General features: G+C 43.0%; 1 protein-coding gene across 2 annotated transcripts in view; it reads right to left on the bottom strand.

Annotated features, from left to right (window-relative positions):
• Positions 1-16,429, bottom strand: part of MYOF (myoferlin) — a 550,379-nt gene that overhangs the window by 177,496 nt on the left and 356,454 nt on the right. For both annotated transcript variants that reach the window (XM_086922487.1, XM_086922488.1), the window contains 2 exons: positions 12,141-12,296; positions 10,590-10,721 (listed from right to left, as the gene is read on the bottom strand). In XM_086922487.1, coding sequence (XP_086778613.1) covers positions 10,590-10,721; positions 12,141-12,296 — 288 coding nt within the window. The remainder of the gene's footprint in view (positions 1-10,589; positions 10,722-12,140; positions 12,297-16,429) is intronic.

Genomic DNA, 16,429 nt, shown 5'->3' with positions numbered 1-16,429 from the left:
AGGAGGTTTGCAGTATTGGTTACAGTTATAGTAATATCTGCCCAACTTTGTATTGTCCAAGCATTGATTTTAAAGAATCCCCCTATTGCTGTAGAATGGCGTACCCTTCTATATCAAATATAGAATTAGAGCTTGCAATGGCTAAAGCAGAGGATCTTTCCACGGTGCTAAAATTCAACAAGATTTAGAGGAATTTTCAATGTGATTTTGTCAATGCTGATAATGCTTAGTCTACCTATACCTTAATTTCCTTTTTGTTTATGTGCGCGGAGTCTAGGTTATGTCAAAATAATTAAACAAGGGGTGGTGATGGACAGAGTTTCTGAATTAAGCAGAATACTCTCACCCAGTCAAGAGATCAGGGCTAGATCCAACACCGTTTTTTAGCTCACTGCACCATCCCAGCTCAGAACCTGGCTATATGCAAATTAGTCTGTTCCTGTCCCAGTGCATGATGGGAACAGGGCAAACCAAACTACAAAGCCAATTCTTTCACTGGGAAGGAAACAAGCTTCCGGGGACCGGTTTCTGGCATTACAGCCGTCTTCGGCCCGGCTTGCTTGAATCCTGATGGTGCAATGAGCAAGGGACTCACATCTGAGTATACCCTTCCACGCTTATGCCAGAAACCGGTCCCCGGTAGCTTGTCTCCTTTCTGGCGAAGAATTGGCTTGGTAGTTTAGTCTGCCCTGTTCCCATGATGCACTGGGCCAGGGACAGACTGATTTGCATATAGCCAGGTTCTAAGCTGGGATGGGGCAGTGAGATAAATAACGGTGATGGATCAAGCCCTGATCTTTGGACTGGGTAAGAGTGGTCTGATTAATTCAGACACTCTGTTCATCACCACCCCCTTTTCTGAATCGTCTAGGTTATGTCAGCTCACACCACCTATATTCTTAACTTTTGTGGCACGCGAGGGATTTCCTTCTGGCATGAATTAAGGTTGGACATTAGACATATGTACATCCATTCTTGGGACATGTCATCGGCTTGTACTGTGCCCTCTCTTTTCTTCTGATGGTGCGATCCTGAATGAATTGCAATGATGTATTGATTTAGGTTATGCAAACAAAATACGAATGACTTCGAGCAGCCATTGACCCGAGAGGCTAAACAGATTTACATTAATTCATGGTCTTTGCAGTCCACCACTGTTTGGGGGGGTGACCAAAATGCACATACAGGATTAGAAAAATAAAGGTGGTCTACACACAAGCAGCATCTGTATCCAATGATGTGCAAAAAAACTAAAGCATCAGACTAAGCATGGTACAAAGGAAGTGCTATACATCAATCGGTGATGACAATCTACTGAGAAACAACTAAACAGTCAGATTGCTACTCTAGGTTAGATGTTTGTGACTTTGTGTTTGTATTTTTCACTATTATAAGGTGGTAGAGCTGCTGCTGTTTGAAATTTTTTAAAAAGTAAAAAGAAAAAGAGGCACCAGCAAGACAGGTGTAAAAAGGAACCTTGAATTGGGTTAATTCCCCCGAGGCTATTCCTTGACTTCTCCGCTGCTCTCAAGTCCCTGGGGCACAACGCAATTCTGCTCAACTTGTACAAAGTGGTAAAGTGATAGGTGTCCAAAACCAGGCTGAAAGGCTTCTTTAGTGATCACACATCACCAGTACCCTAAAATGTACAAAGTAGCCTTCAAAAATCTCAATATGTCTTTGTTGCAAAACAATTAAAGCCCTACAAACTAGTCGAAGTCTAAACTTCTAATTGGGCCAGCTCCCCTTAGCCTTTCTCACCATTCCCACAGACATTTTGAAAGAATAGAGATAAACCACCAATAGCTCAAATGGATTCTGCTCTTGCTATCTATACAATAACTACAACTACTCCACAAACTGCAATTTTGATGAGAAGTTTGACAATAATGGGACACATGAATAAGACACCAATACCAAAACATGTACATTTATAATATCTACTTAACAGCTTCCACTTACTACTCGATGTACAGAACATTTAGAGAAGCCAATCAAATATAATCTCAGAGAACCCTTCTTCTTAGAAATTGAAGTTTAACCTGGCTTGTTGGATTACATACCAGGGTTTGGTCCTGAACATTAGAGAACGTAATAAAAACATTTACATCACATGACAATATATGAAGGCAGAATATGGATCAGAACCACGATTAGCCTTTCAGGAATCTTAAACCTCTTGATTTCGTTTTGATAGGACCTGTTCAAATCCTTAATGAAATCAATGGAAACATGTTTCCAGTATCACTTCTGGAAAGGATTTTACCATTAGAAGATATTTAGACAGCGCAGTTTCAAATGCCCGGTCATCCAGTTTGTGCATGTTTGAAAGATGTACAAAGCTGCTCGGGAGAGTTAAAAACAACTTGGAATAACTTTTCATAATGGGGCCAGGAAACACCAATTCCTATGATCTAAACCTAAGACTTAAGTGGCATTTTCCCATAGGTCAAATCTATGGTCTGGGCACGAAAACCTTCAACACATCATATTAGCTACAGGAAAACTTGAACACTACAAATTATAAATGCAGGCCAGCCACATACTGTGGGAACATAGATCAGTCTAAACGCTGCAGTTCATGAACAATGCAGATTCATAAAGTCTGCTGATCTCTGATGGAGCTACAGTAATTTCAACAGGCACCATAGTCACTGATTATACTGCAACCTACACCTTATGATGGTGGGGGACCAAAAGAGTTTAAAGATCATTATGCTTAACCCACAAACTGTCCAGGAAGTCAGACCAATGATCTAAATAGTTTGAACCAGCCACAAATGCATGGGTGGAAAAGTCTGTGTGCTTTAAGGTAGGCAAATAGAAAACAATATTGTTAATGAGAAGCAGGAGTTAATCTGCAAACAGCGGTGTGGTTATCACCAGTATAGGCAAACATCAGCTGATCAAAAAGAGTGCTTTCATATCCCTACATAGACAAGATCTCTTGCCATGGAAAGGAGCTTTAGAACAATTCCCACTCAGTCAGGAAGATCGCCTGGGATCCTGTGTTTGTGCATCGCTCCAGGACACACATCTGCCACACAATTCAGGGCGCATTGGGGAAAAAGTAACGAGTATGTCATTATGAAGCAACAAAAGCTTCGATACAGAAGTAGGATGCCTAGATAGCTGTGCATTTAAATAAAATGGATGGTTCTAGGCCCCTTGAGAAATGCTGCCACTTGATATTAACATTGGGTCCAGCTCACGATCTTGAATTTGGAAGCTGCTGTGAGCAATCACCCAATTACAAAATGACCCACTGAGAAAATTCATTCAAGTGCTCAGGAAAGCTCTTCAAATCATATCCTGATGCAGATGTGCATTGTGATGTCATGCACCCGGGTTTGCTAGAAGTGGTCACTTGCCTCTTGCTATGTATATTGCCAGGAAGCAGAGCCCCACAACCATAAATATTCAGGTAATAGGACGTAGTGAAATAGGAGCTTTTGGGAGGATAAAAAGGACGATCATCATCAAAATAAGGCAAATTGCAGCTAGTGCAGATGTAGAATAAGGAAAATGCTACTTACCAGTATGCATCTTTTTTGGCATGTAGAGCTGTAGATTCATATACTTGTTCATAGATCGCCATCTGGTGTTGGGCTCGGATGTTTGCACTTTGTTTTTGTCAAAAGGGTGAGGATGGAGTTAGTAAGAAATAGAAAAGAGATGTCCATGTGTGATGTATCGAAGATAGTACTGCAACAGATAGAGGTATCCGGGGAGGCGGGTGGGCGTATATGAATCTACAGCTCTACATGCCTCGAACAGATGCATACTGGTAAGTAGCATTTTCCGTTCGAAGCATATGAGCTGTAGATCATATATTTGTGCATAGACTTTACAGCAGCCATCGCCTCAGTGTTGGCTACCTGCATCTGTTGCAGTGGTTTGAAAGAGTGTTCTTGATACAGCCTGGCCCACACTAGCTTGTTACTTTGCTTGCACATCTACACAATAGTGTTTAGTGAAAGTGTGCAGTGTAGACCAAGTTGCTGCTTTGCAGAGGTCATCTAAGGGGATGCTCCCTAAGAATGCCATAGAAGCCCCTAGTTTGTGTGTGGAATAAGTTCTAAGGGGAATGGTTAATGAGGGTTTGGATTTAACATATCATATTTGGATGCATTTAACAATCCATCTTGCAATCCAAGCTTTTGAAATGGGATTGCCCTTATGAGGTGGGGAGGAAGCCACAAAGAGCCGTTTAGTCTTTCTAAAAGATTTTGTTCTTTCAATATAGTAGAGTATTGCTCTTTTAACGTCTAGCATGTGAAGAGCCCGTTCTGCCAGTGAGTCTGGTAGAGGGGAAAAAAACTGGGAGTTCAACAGACTGGTTAAGGTGAAAGGCAGAAACTACTTTAGGTAGAAATTTTGGGTTTGTTCTAAGATTCACTTTCGTATGATGCCTTTGCAAAAATGGTTCTTGTATGGTTAATGCCAGGAGTTCACTAACTCTAAGAGATGTGATAGCGACAAGGAAGGCTACTTTCCAAGTAAGGAACTGTAATTCGCATTTGTGTAGAGGTTCAAATGGGGGACCCATGAGTCTGGTGAGAACAACATTTATATTCCACACCGGAGAAGGTGGAACTCTGGGTGGAATTATTCTCTTAAGTCCCTCCATAAATGCTTTGATAGCTGGCACCGAAACAAAGACAAGTGTTTTCTGTTTTGAAGATAAGCTGCTATTGCAGCAAGATGTAGTAGGTTACATTATTGTAGATGCAAGAGATAACAGATAATGTTCTGAATAGAAGCATATAGTGGATTCATTTTGTTATTTGTGTAGTATCACAAATCGTATCCACGTTGCTGCGTAGAAAGCTCTGGTGGTAGGAGGTCTAGCTTCCTAAATGATTTTCATGTAGACTGGCGGGAGATTGAGGTAGCCACATTCTAAGACTTCAGATTGCAAGGTTGAGTTGACTAGGATCTGGATGCCTTATCTCTCCATGGTTCTGAGTAAGAAGTTTTTGTGAGAGGCGTGGCTTTTGATGCAGAACTACTGATAGTCCCAAGAGGGTTGTGAACCACGGTTGTCAAGCACATGTTGGAGCAACCAGGATCATTGTGAGGGAATGCTGTTTGAGTTTCCGAACAACTAACGGAATGAGCGGGAGAGGCGGAAAAGTGTAAGCAAATTTACCTGAACAGTTCATCCATAGCGCATTGCCTTTGGACAATGGGTGTGGATACCTGGACATGAAGCTTCATCATTTTGAGTTTGTGATGTACAGATCTATTTCTGGCTGGCCCCACATGTGAAAGAATGGAAGAAGAACTTGAGGATGGAGTTCCCATTCATGGATCTGCTGTATTTACGACTGAGCAGATCTGCAATTTGATTGTGCACTCCTGGGAGGGGTTCCGCAAGGAGATATACGTTTTGCTGAATGGTCCATCTCCATATGCTTTGAGCTAGGTGTGAAAGTTGCAGAGTGTATCCCCCAATTTCTGCATGTAGTACATTGCTATCATGTTGTCCGTACGGACCAGGACTGCTTTGCCTACCAGATGGATTTACACTAGAAAAATTGCCAACAATTCCAGGTAATTTATGAGGAATTGTTTTTGCTGAGGGGTCCACATGCCCTGAATGGTATGGTTCTGAAGATGAGCTCCCCAGCCGGAGAGCAATGCGTCTGTTAGCACTTTTTGTGGACCAGGAATGGCCTCCCCTTAGATCGGTTTTGTGTGTTCCACCACTGCAGAGAGCGATGTGTGCGGCTGTCCACCAACACAAGATCTGTTAGCCGACCCTGAGCCGGGTTCCACTGACGAGCCAAACACTCCTGTGAGGGACGCATTTGGAGTCTTGCATAAGGGACGATGAGAATGCAAGAGGCCATCATCCAGTGTAGCTGCATGAACACTCGAGCTGGCAATGAGTGTTGAGGTTGAAATTTTGATATTAGAGCTTGCATAGTGCTTATCCTGAGGGGGTTGGGTTATGCTAAAGCTTTTGAAGTGCTTATCGTAGCTCCTAGATATTGTGGTGTGCTGGACGTTTGGAGGGGGGGATTTGGTGAGATTCATAGTGAATCCTAAGTCGTGAAGCAGCTGGATTGTTTTGTGTGTGTTGCACACAGCTGATGTGTGACTTGGCTTTTATGATCCAGTCGTCCCGATAAGGGAACACGTGAATGTGTTGTCTTCGTGAGCCGCCACTACTGCGAGGCACTTGAAGACTCTGGGTGCTGTAGTCACCCCGAACGCGAGGACTTTGAATTTGTAGTGTTGACCGTCCAACACGAACCCGAGATATTTCCTGTGAGCAAGGTGAATGGGAATATGAAAGCGGGCGTCCTTTATAGCTAGAGTGGAGAGAAAATAGCCTTGTTGAAGCAGTGGGAGCACCTGTTGGAGAGTGACCATGTGGAAGTGGTCTGACTGAATGTAGAGGTTTAACAGGCTGAGGTCCTGGATTTGCCTGAGAGAGACGTCCTTTTTTGGGATTAGAAAGTAGACAGTAAACCCCTGTGCTTTGATGAGGTAAGGGGACAGGTTCTATTGCATGCTTTTTTAATAGAGAGAACCTCTTGTTGAGAAGAGTCAGATGTTCCGAGGACATTGGGCGTTGTCTGGGAGCGATAATTGGGGCAGTGGATGCGAGTACCAGGCAATAACCATACTAAATAATTTGTCTTACCCACTTGTCTGTTGTGATAGAGTCCCAGATAGGTAAAAACTGTGAGAGATGTCGGGGGAAGTGAAGGGAAGTCACTGCTAGGTGGTAGGGGAGATTCAGGTATTGCTACTGCAACCGCTTCCCTTACCATTGTTACCCTTGTACCCTCCTCGAAAATATCCTCTGAAGGAGGTAGTTTGATTGGGACTTTTGTATGATTAAGATGGATGCTCTGAGCCAGTAGTTTTGGAGCCAGCCCTGTGAAAGGAGCGACAAAATGAACCTCTAGAGGAAGGTAATTGCAAGGCCCCTATGGACTTGGCAGTCGCAGCATCCTTTTTCATCTTTTCTAAAGCTGCATCGACTGTGGGCCCAAAAAGATGCTCTTGGTCAAAAGGCGGATTAGGAATAGTGGATTGCACCTCCAGCTTGAATCCGGAGATTCGGAGCCAGGCGTCTGCGTAATAAAACGCTGGTATTAATAGCATAAGATGCGGTATCAGCTGCATGGAGGGCACATTTGATAGATGTGTTGGTTATTAACTTGCCCTCCTCTGTATAGTGTGGTTAGCTTTGTTCTTATATTGGTCAGGTAACTGTTGCTTAAGCTTTTCAAGCTCATCATAATGAGCTCTGTCATTCCTGACCAACAAAGCTTGGGCATTGGCAATCCACCAATGATTTGACGCTTGTGGACGAGATACGTTTCCCGGATGAGTCTATCAGTTTTGAATCCTTATCAGGAGGAGGGGCAAAGCCTGTGCTCTGTGAATTCACCCTTTTGCTTGCATTAGACACCACAAGAGAATCTAAAGAGACCTGACCTCTGAAGTAGATTGGGTCATTGGGAGGTGCCTTATATTTTTTGCCCACCCTGGTGTGGAGGATTCTGGCTCTGACTGGGTTTTTAAACGCTTCTGGTGCATGTCTCAGCATGCCTTTTAGCATTGGCAGGGTGTGTGTAGACTTTTGTGAGGGTGCAAATGTCTCTAATAAGAAGTCTTCTCGTAATTGCACCCCATGGTATTGTGCAGCCCTATTAATTAGCTGTGTAAACCCAATGTTATCCTCTGGCGGTGATGGCCTAGAAGGCTAGAGGTCTGGGTCATTGTGTGATCTGGATCGGTATTATAATCATCCCAAGGATCTATATCGTGTGGGATTGTATGTGCGACAGCATCTCTATCTGTATCTGTGGTCCCATCCCCACCTATATGATCATATTCATCATCTTGTGGTTGAAGTGAAAATGTATGTTGAGGGGAGAGTGCTAGAGAAATTAACAAATTTGGATCAGGTGGAGCAGGAGAGGGAGTTGGAGAAGTATTAGTGTCCATCTCCTTCCATTTCATTGGAATTTCAGAGTCTTCTGAAGTGTCCAGTTTTCACTTTTTAGGAGGCTTGGCGAGAACTTTACCAGTTTGTGGGTCAATGAGTTTTTTGCTTTGGATCCGAAAAATCTGGTACAGACTATTGTGTGGGTACAATGTCCTTTTTGGGTACCAAAGACTGCGGGTCAGAATGTTCTTTAGACCGTGTCTCTGAAGCTTTCGGAGTAGGAGTTTGTGGCTCCAAGACCTTTTTCGGTTCCGAAGATTTTTTCAGCTCTGAATGCTTGTCCTTTTTGACACCCCTTGCTTCGGTGCAGAGGCTGTTTTTGGTGCTGATGAAGAAGAGCATGGCACATCTTTTGGTTTTAGGCTTCGGTGTCGAAGGTGATTTTTCGGCACCGGAATAGGGTTGGTTTGTTCGAGCCCAAGCAAGAAGGCTTTTTTTTTTGGTTTCATAGCCGGCCCGAGGGCTGGGTGTCTGAAAATGTGTTGCCGGTGTGGACCTGAGCCCAAGGGCAAAGGTGTCACCGGAACCTTCGGTACGGTTTTGGTTGGGAGAGGGATCTCGGTACTCACGGACTGCTAAGCTGGGGTGACTGTCTCATCTTCGACGTCAAAGTTGTCGGCCTTAGAGACAGATGTCTCCATCAGCTTGTTGCTCTGGCTGGAGATTGTGATCCGCTCCGAAGATGTCCGGAATCAAGCTGCTTCCACAAGACATTTTGTGGCGTCGACCCCAACGGTCACAGATGGTTTTCTTCGACCTGAAAGAAGCACAGGCCTCGCAGTTCTCATCTTCGTGCTCCGGGGAGAGGCTGAGATTGCAAACCTTGTGTAAGTCCGTGTGTGAGAACATAGCACCACACCTGGGCATTTTTTTTTTCTTTTAAAGGAGTCCTTTCCATTGACTGCTGGTGTGGTCGGCGCAGATAGGCCCAACGGCCCGCATCGAAGATTTGATATTTTACGAAGATGCGCATAAAAAAGGAAGCTCGCGATCGAGACAATACCTTCGAGAGGTGAGAGATTGCGCATCGAAGTGGATTCGACACAGACCCGGAGCGCAGCAAATCACATCCGAACCCGATGGCTGAAAAAACAATCTGAAGATGGAGTCGATGACCGTGCACACTGTCACCCTAAGGCGGAGTCCTCTATCTCTTGACTACAAAGACAAGAATTCTCCCAAGACAAAAACAAAGTGCAAACATCTGAGCTCAACACCAGATGGCGATCTATGCACAAGTATATGATCTACAGCTCATGCCTCGAACTACATCCTCAGACCAAAGGCAGACTCCAAGTCATTAAAGTGATGAAGATGGTTCCTTAAATCACACCCGAAGCACTTGTGCACTGTGATGTAACGCACCTAAGCTTCCTTATAATGGCTATTCACTTTTAGCTATGCATATTGCAAGGGAAGTACAACCACAAACATTCAAGTAACCAGACAGAGCAAAAGAGCAGGATGATGGATGATAAAAGGAAAAAACACTGTCGGAACAAAGCAATATGCAGCTAGGTGCAGATATAAAGTTTCAGACCAGAGGCAGTAACCAAAAAAAGTTGAACCCGGGGCAATTCTGAGCAAACTAAACACATATGGCAGCTTACTATGGCTGTCCCCCATCAAAACCTAAAATCAATTATTATTAAAACAATTTCCAAAACAATATTTTCTGAAAGTATACTGTATCATGAAGTATAGGATGTTCTGGAGGTTAAGGAGCTCCAGCATGAAAAGAAACTGGATTCAAATGTGGCAGAAAATTGGAAATGTAAGTCGGAATAGTTTTGACTAGGTATTTGACAAACTCAGAAAGAAAAAATAGAAACATTAAAGCAAGCTTGTCGCACTACATAGGGCCATAACAGCCTGGTCTCTGAAGTCTACAACCCCCTCACAGACACCTGACCCATCGCCCTCACATAGATAACTGAAAAACAAATGTTACATAATAAATAGTGCTCCACAGACTAAGACAGATCCTTCAGATCAATCATGCAGAGATTTAGGTTTAAAACATTAGTTCTTATACACTGGAATATATTCACTTTATCACTGTGTTCTAGTCCTTCTTTGTAGGTGTTTCACCCAGCTCTTAAAACCTGGCTGTTCTATGACTAGTGGTAGCTCGCTGCATTGCACCATATGCCATTCTACCTCAACTAATGCCAAGATATCAAATTGTGGCTGATAGCTCAATCAAAAGATAAATAACATCACACATAATATGCTTTAGGTTTGACATAACCATTGACCTAGAGGGAGCACACCCAGTTTAAGGGGTTTTTGCGTGGATTGAGATCCATTTCGTAGACAGCGGTGGAAATCTGACGTTATAGTGGATGCTCTTAGTCTGCCGGAAGACCTGGTCATGCCCCATGGAGGTAGAAAGAATGGCAATGCCACCCTGTCATTAGGTGAAAGTCTTGCTTTCGGCAGGAGGTGGGAAAGGTTTGGAGGTTGGAGGTAAAGAAATACATTTAAAGGGGCAAATGTTGATCTAATTAGAGATTTCAGGGCTTTTGCATTGCATATTATAATACACAGTGTCAACAGGATGTTTTTAATACCATGTCTTAACAATGCTAGTGCAATACATGAAACAGAAAATTACCATTTCAGCATACACACTGAAAGTTCCTTCAGCAAAGCTGTTGAATTTCTTCTCTTCTGCTGACAATCCCAACCAAATGTTAGCTCGCAACTCTGCAGGAACTTTGTTACCGTTGTTCTTATCTAATGGATACTGGAAGAAATATTAATGAAAAATTAATCTGAAATTTGCTGTAGCAGTATGTTTACATCTAGCATAGATCAAAAAAATACAAATCAACAATTTAGACCAGCATTATTGTAAAGTATCTTTACAGTTTGGAGGTGGAATATACGGTTGATTTCCATTCAGTCACATCACGGAACTAGGACCTTCAGGATTAGGTTGAAGTTGAACACTTTGGGGCTTATTTCGATGTCGGGGGAGCTTGCTTGCACCAGACACTGTCGTGGAAACGAGAACGACTGATCTCTGGCCGACGGTCTGGACCACCTAAACATGATGAGACAGCACATGGTGCGCTCAAATACTCCCATTTCTCTGTAGGAGCTCGTTTTATGGCCATAAACCGGCCTGAACACAAGATCCCATAGAGAAATGGGAGTCTGTGTTCATCTTTGCACCCCGTGCCTGCCACAAGGTGCAGGGATCAACAAGGGGGCCCCAATGGTTTCCCCTCAGTTCTCAACCTAAGGCCGAAAAAAAGGGGATCCCTGCTAGGGGCCCTTAAACACGCTTTACAACAGAGTATCCATTTCGGAACGGCCAGCATGGAGACACTGTTGGAAACAGTGCATCATAATCCAGAAGGCAGAAATGCCTTCCATTTGGATTATGGGCCAGTCTCCAACAGGCAGACAAACTCCTGGAGCCTGTCGGAAGCCAGCCGGAATGACGGGCTGGTTTCAATCCTGACCTGCTGTAACATAATCAGCCGGTCGGAATTGAACCAGACTATGAGTGTCGGAAAACCTTGGACCTGAGGTCAGATGCTTTCGGACACTCATCGTAATCAGCCCCATAGTCTCTTCAAGGTGTGATAAATCTTTTGTTCAAGGAAAAGTAAAAAGACATGTCAGTATGTAGTCCCACCTAAAATACAAAAGAGGACAACCATTCTATAATTTCCTGCGCTCACCAGAACAGTTTATCAACAGAAGCCAGTAGACCTGGGTGACAGCTAAGTCAGGCAAGCAGAGGAATGACTCATTATCTAGAGAACAGACTGGGTGCAGGTTTGTGTCTCTGCACGCCTTTCAGGTATGAATTGTAGGCAAGCACACATACCAACAGTGATCCTTGATCTACTGCATTCTTTGTCACCAACTCCCCCATGGAGCTTCACAAGATCGGTCAGTGCAGGTCTCTTAAAGTCTAGTCTGCTTTCCTTGTTAAATTTTCCCAAAATCTCCAATATAAAAATACTAACAGCGCCATAAGGTAGATAAAAAACACCACAAATGTTGAATTAAGTTTAAGTAGCCTCCACGTCGATTTAAAGTAATTTAAAGATCATTTTCATCTGACTCACGAACAACATTATGGCCGCACAAGACAACTTGCTAGGTTTTGAACAGTATAGCCAAGATTATCAACAATCAACACATTTACCTGTAAAAAGATGGTCTGAGTCTTGCCACAGTATTTTCCTGATGCTTTTTCACTCATTGTTGAAAACAAAACCCGGTGAGCTGGAACCCGAGCATAAGCCAATCTCTTCTCTGCACGGATCATCCATATAATAACATCGGGCATGCTATTTTGGGGCTGGAAAAATAAAATGTAGATATAGCCACAGTACAAACACAAAAAAGCTCAGACAGATTTGATCTTTCAGCAACTATTGTTTTTTTGCAAACGAAATTATAGCCAGAAAGATTGAATCAGACCAACAGTGTTCATGGCTGTCCTTTCATATACCTCCCTGGATTCTAAAGACTCTGTGCTACGGCTACACAACAGCCACACAAACAATTGGGTATACTATAAATACCCAATTGTTTGTGTGGCTGTTGGAAGGCAACAGAGTGAATTACAATTCCCATAAAAACTTTTTCATCATGAGAACATTTTGTGCCTTTAGTAAGGTCTCCCTTTCTCTAACTAACTGTGAGAAGGGTATTAATGTAAAGATACTATTAATGATTCTAACAAAATCAAGTTTAACAGTGTGGAAAATGGCAGGCAATATATTGATTTTCTTTAAACAAATAGTGGACCATATACATGAGTGACATAATTCCTTCTATAATCTTAAAGAGTGAATTTGTAAAATGATTTCTTCTTCAGGACTTATGTCATACCTATAAGGCATGCAGTAATTCGCCACCCAAACAAACAATACAGACCACAAGCGGCTATCCATCTACCGTTCCTCCACAAATCAACTGTGCGTTAGCAGACATCTAGAAAGAGAAGTAACCAGAATTTGTGGAGCGAGGGAAATATCATAACTTACTCAAAGACCACAAGTCTGGATTCACATCAGCTTGAGGAAAAAAAGCCTTTGACAAGCAGAGGTTCAATGCATCTTCACAGGCAAGGATCATCATGCAACAGTGACAGCCTGTCTCCTCTCCGATCCGCATGCCACAGTGCCATTAAAAATATGGTTTACGAGCCCGAGTGATTGAGAGTTGCAGCCATTGCCCTAAAGGGGATCATATCCCTCTGACATCATGGCCAAGTATTCAGAATTGGTTTATTATAATCTTCCATAAAGAGTGTTCTGAGTGGTTCAGCAAAAGGTCACCCCTTCGTCCCTTGTTTCAGTATCTATACATGCATTCAACCCCTATTGCAAAGCCACATTTTCACAGAACACATCCAGATCCATGCTCATCTAGAAATAAATGGACACCCCTGTAATATTACAAAACACAAGGGTTACATCCATGATTGGATGATTGCAAAAATGCTCTTCTCTTATAAATAAAAATGTGTTTGTATATATTATAATACAGGAAATCCTGATACCACTACCATGGGCCGACCATTGAGGAAAGCCCCCAAACTGACAAAATACCTGGTTGGTCTATTTTGTCCAAAAGTATCCTTCTCCCCCACAAATAGAAGTCATTAAAGTTGTTTCCAACTATCCATGCTCTTAAAAGGTCCTCTCCATAAAGTACAAATCATATTCATCACCCAATTCACTACTTTGGGCAGGCAGTCATTAGCCATTATGAATTAAAACTACAACAACCTTTCAGCTTCTTCACCAGACACATCAGCGACGCATGGCAGCCATTTTAACCCTGCATGGGCTGTAAGTCTGTCTCCAGTTGTTCAGAGACAGAAACAGAAAGTTTATTGCTGCACTCCCTCATTCACTTTGTTAATGAGTTTCACAGGTAATATTTTACCCATAGCAAGCTTTCACAGGTGTGATGCTCTGGCACATTTACCCAGATATGCTGCCCTCTAGATTTTGCAAATAATTGTGTACTATGCTATATTATCCAAACAGCCCTTTCTTTTCACATCAGGGCTTAACTTCAAATTGGTTGCCAAGTTCCTTTTCCCATTACTCTGTCCTGCTCGTTGACACCCCTGAACTTATGTTTTGCATCAGCTTTTAGGACATTAGTTGTCCTTATCACAAATTAAGGTGGCTGGCGCAATTCAAGTAAGTCTTTTTAATGCCTTCTTTGGGATACAATTCTCCTTCTCGCTATCTTGCAAGTCACAGCTCATTTTGTACGGTATTTGTTTGTTGATCATTCTCAATACTCTCAGAAACCACCAGAATCTCCACACACTGGTGAGCTCCTGCACATTTGTCCCTTGCCCCAATGCTTAGCAGCCTGCCGCCCCTGCTCATGATCACTTTTAAACTGTGCTCAGTTCCCAGTGCCATGCAACTTGAAACAATTATGATCACTTCAACACCACTTTGCTACCATACCAAGAATGGCCCACTAAATCAATGACCAGGTTTACTTCGCTCCACCTTCTTAGTAATGTGGTCCTCACATATTTTTTTTGAGCTTCATGCAGACTCAGTTTCCATGGTGCCTGTACAAACTTTGCAACATCAGCGATAAAAACAATCTGGATACACTTTTGTAGGATACATCCATCACCTCAAAATGCTCCAACCTAAGAACTCCAACAAACCTAAGGGAGCAGTGAATTACTAGGTTCCTAGGAAGCATCAAGGGCAAGATGTGCTTACTCTAAATATAGCTTTAATACCCGCCTAATCATAATTTCCTCTATGTCTATGAAGAATAAACCGAGTTTATTTATTTATGCATTGTGCTAACCATTTTGCTATCTTAGAGTACACAATTTACCAATAGTTTTTGATCCACAGTTCTGAAACCAACAGTCCCCAACATCTACCTGTCTTCAGGTCTTTTTCTATTGTTTTATACTGAAGCACAGTCACCAGTGATATCAGGTAGGGGAACCCTTCACAAACCCACATGGTAGAACTAGATGGTGTAGCACATCCACCTTTTCTGCCTTTTTTCCCCATATTCTTTGCCATTTTCTGGCCCCTGTTTTTGAACTGAGCATTTTACACCTGCTCAACAGGAGTAAAGTGCTTGTGCACTCTTTAAACATGGTAACATTGGCGCACTCCTTATCGACACATTTAATTGCCTATAAGCCCCTGGAGTATGGGGTAGGAAATACACCTAGGTACGTAAGTTAAATGCCACCTGGGCACTGACTGCAGTACTATGGTGCCATTCTCATGGTTGGCCTGTCAAACATGGTTTCAGTCCTACCATGTGTACTGTGACTACAGCAGACTAAAAACTCCTTAGTCACACTTGTCAGAAGAAACCTTTTTGATATGCAGGAAACCCTGTTTTTAAATTCTAATAGGTCACCACTAAGAATAACCTTGTCCCTCACAAGGTAGGGTGTCTGATATCTCTAAGTAGAATATGTGTGAAATTAAAGTTTGCATGTTCTTCCAGTGACTTAACCTCAAAACCTCTTAACCCCTTCCATGCTCATGACGGAACGGTTCCGTCATGAGCATCGGTCGAGCTGTCCTTATGACGGAACCGTTCCATCATGAGCATCGGTCGAGCTGTGCTTATGACGGAACCGTTCAGTCATGACCACGCCCGTTTTCATTAGGGCTCAGCAGCGGGGGGAAATCGGGGCCGCACAGAAGGTGTTAATTGGCAGGGTTGTAGCTTGATGCCAGAAAATGCCAAAGTAGAGTATACATGTTAATCTATGTTTTGACAGCAAATTGCTTATTCAAAAATTATTTTATTAAAAAATCCAATTCATTGCTGGAGTTAGATTTGAAATAAATATTTAGGAAAAGTAATTTTGCTAATTTGCATTAACCTGCTAGCAGCTGCTCAACCAGTGCTTAACCTTAACAAGATGTAAAACTGATCTCAGAGCAATGGGTTAGCCCTGGGGACTAGGTAAGGGTCATTTAATGCCTAAAAGCTCATGATGGACAGCTGGCATGGGCCCAGGAACTTCATTAACTTGAAAGGAACAGAGGTGAAGCCTGCCCATTCATAGTTTGGTGGAGGGAGAGCCCACAAGAAGGGAATGCATTTGTCCCTAAGTTCCCCACAAGCTAGCTGGCACCAAACACAGATGAAACGTACCCCCTAGCTGATTTGGAATGGACAAGGCAGGGGATTGCTCATTTCCCTGGCCACACCTTTCGGTGGATACAGAGGCTCTGAACAAGGGTGGAAAGGTTCCCCCATCTCATATTTTATGAGTGAGGTGCACAGTGGAATTCTAAGCATTAAGGCAAGCAAGTTGTGCTGCTAACGTGGGGAGGGTTGCCCCAGGGACATGTACCCCCATTGGTTAGAGAGTATCCAGGAGTCAGCCCCACCCACTAGCTAGTCCCGGTTGTGATAGTGCATACATAATTTACTCATGGCCCTAAATTAAACCGGTCC

Source organism: Lissotriton vulgaris, chromosome 5 (assembly GCF_964263255.1).
Source record: "Lissotriton vulgaris chromosome 5, aLisVul1.2, whole genome shotgun sequence".
Classification (NCBI taxonomy): Eukaryota; Metazoa; Chordata; class Amphibia; order Caudata; family Salamandridae; genus Lissotriton; species Lissotriton vulgaris.
This window is presented reverse-complemented; position numbering and strand designations above follow the sequence as displayed.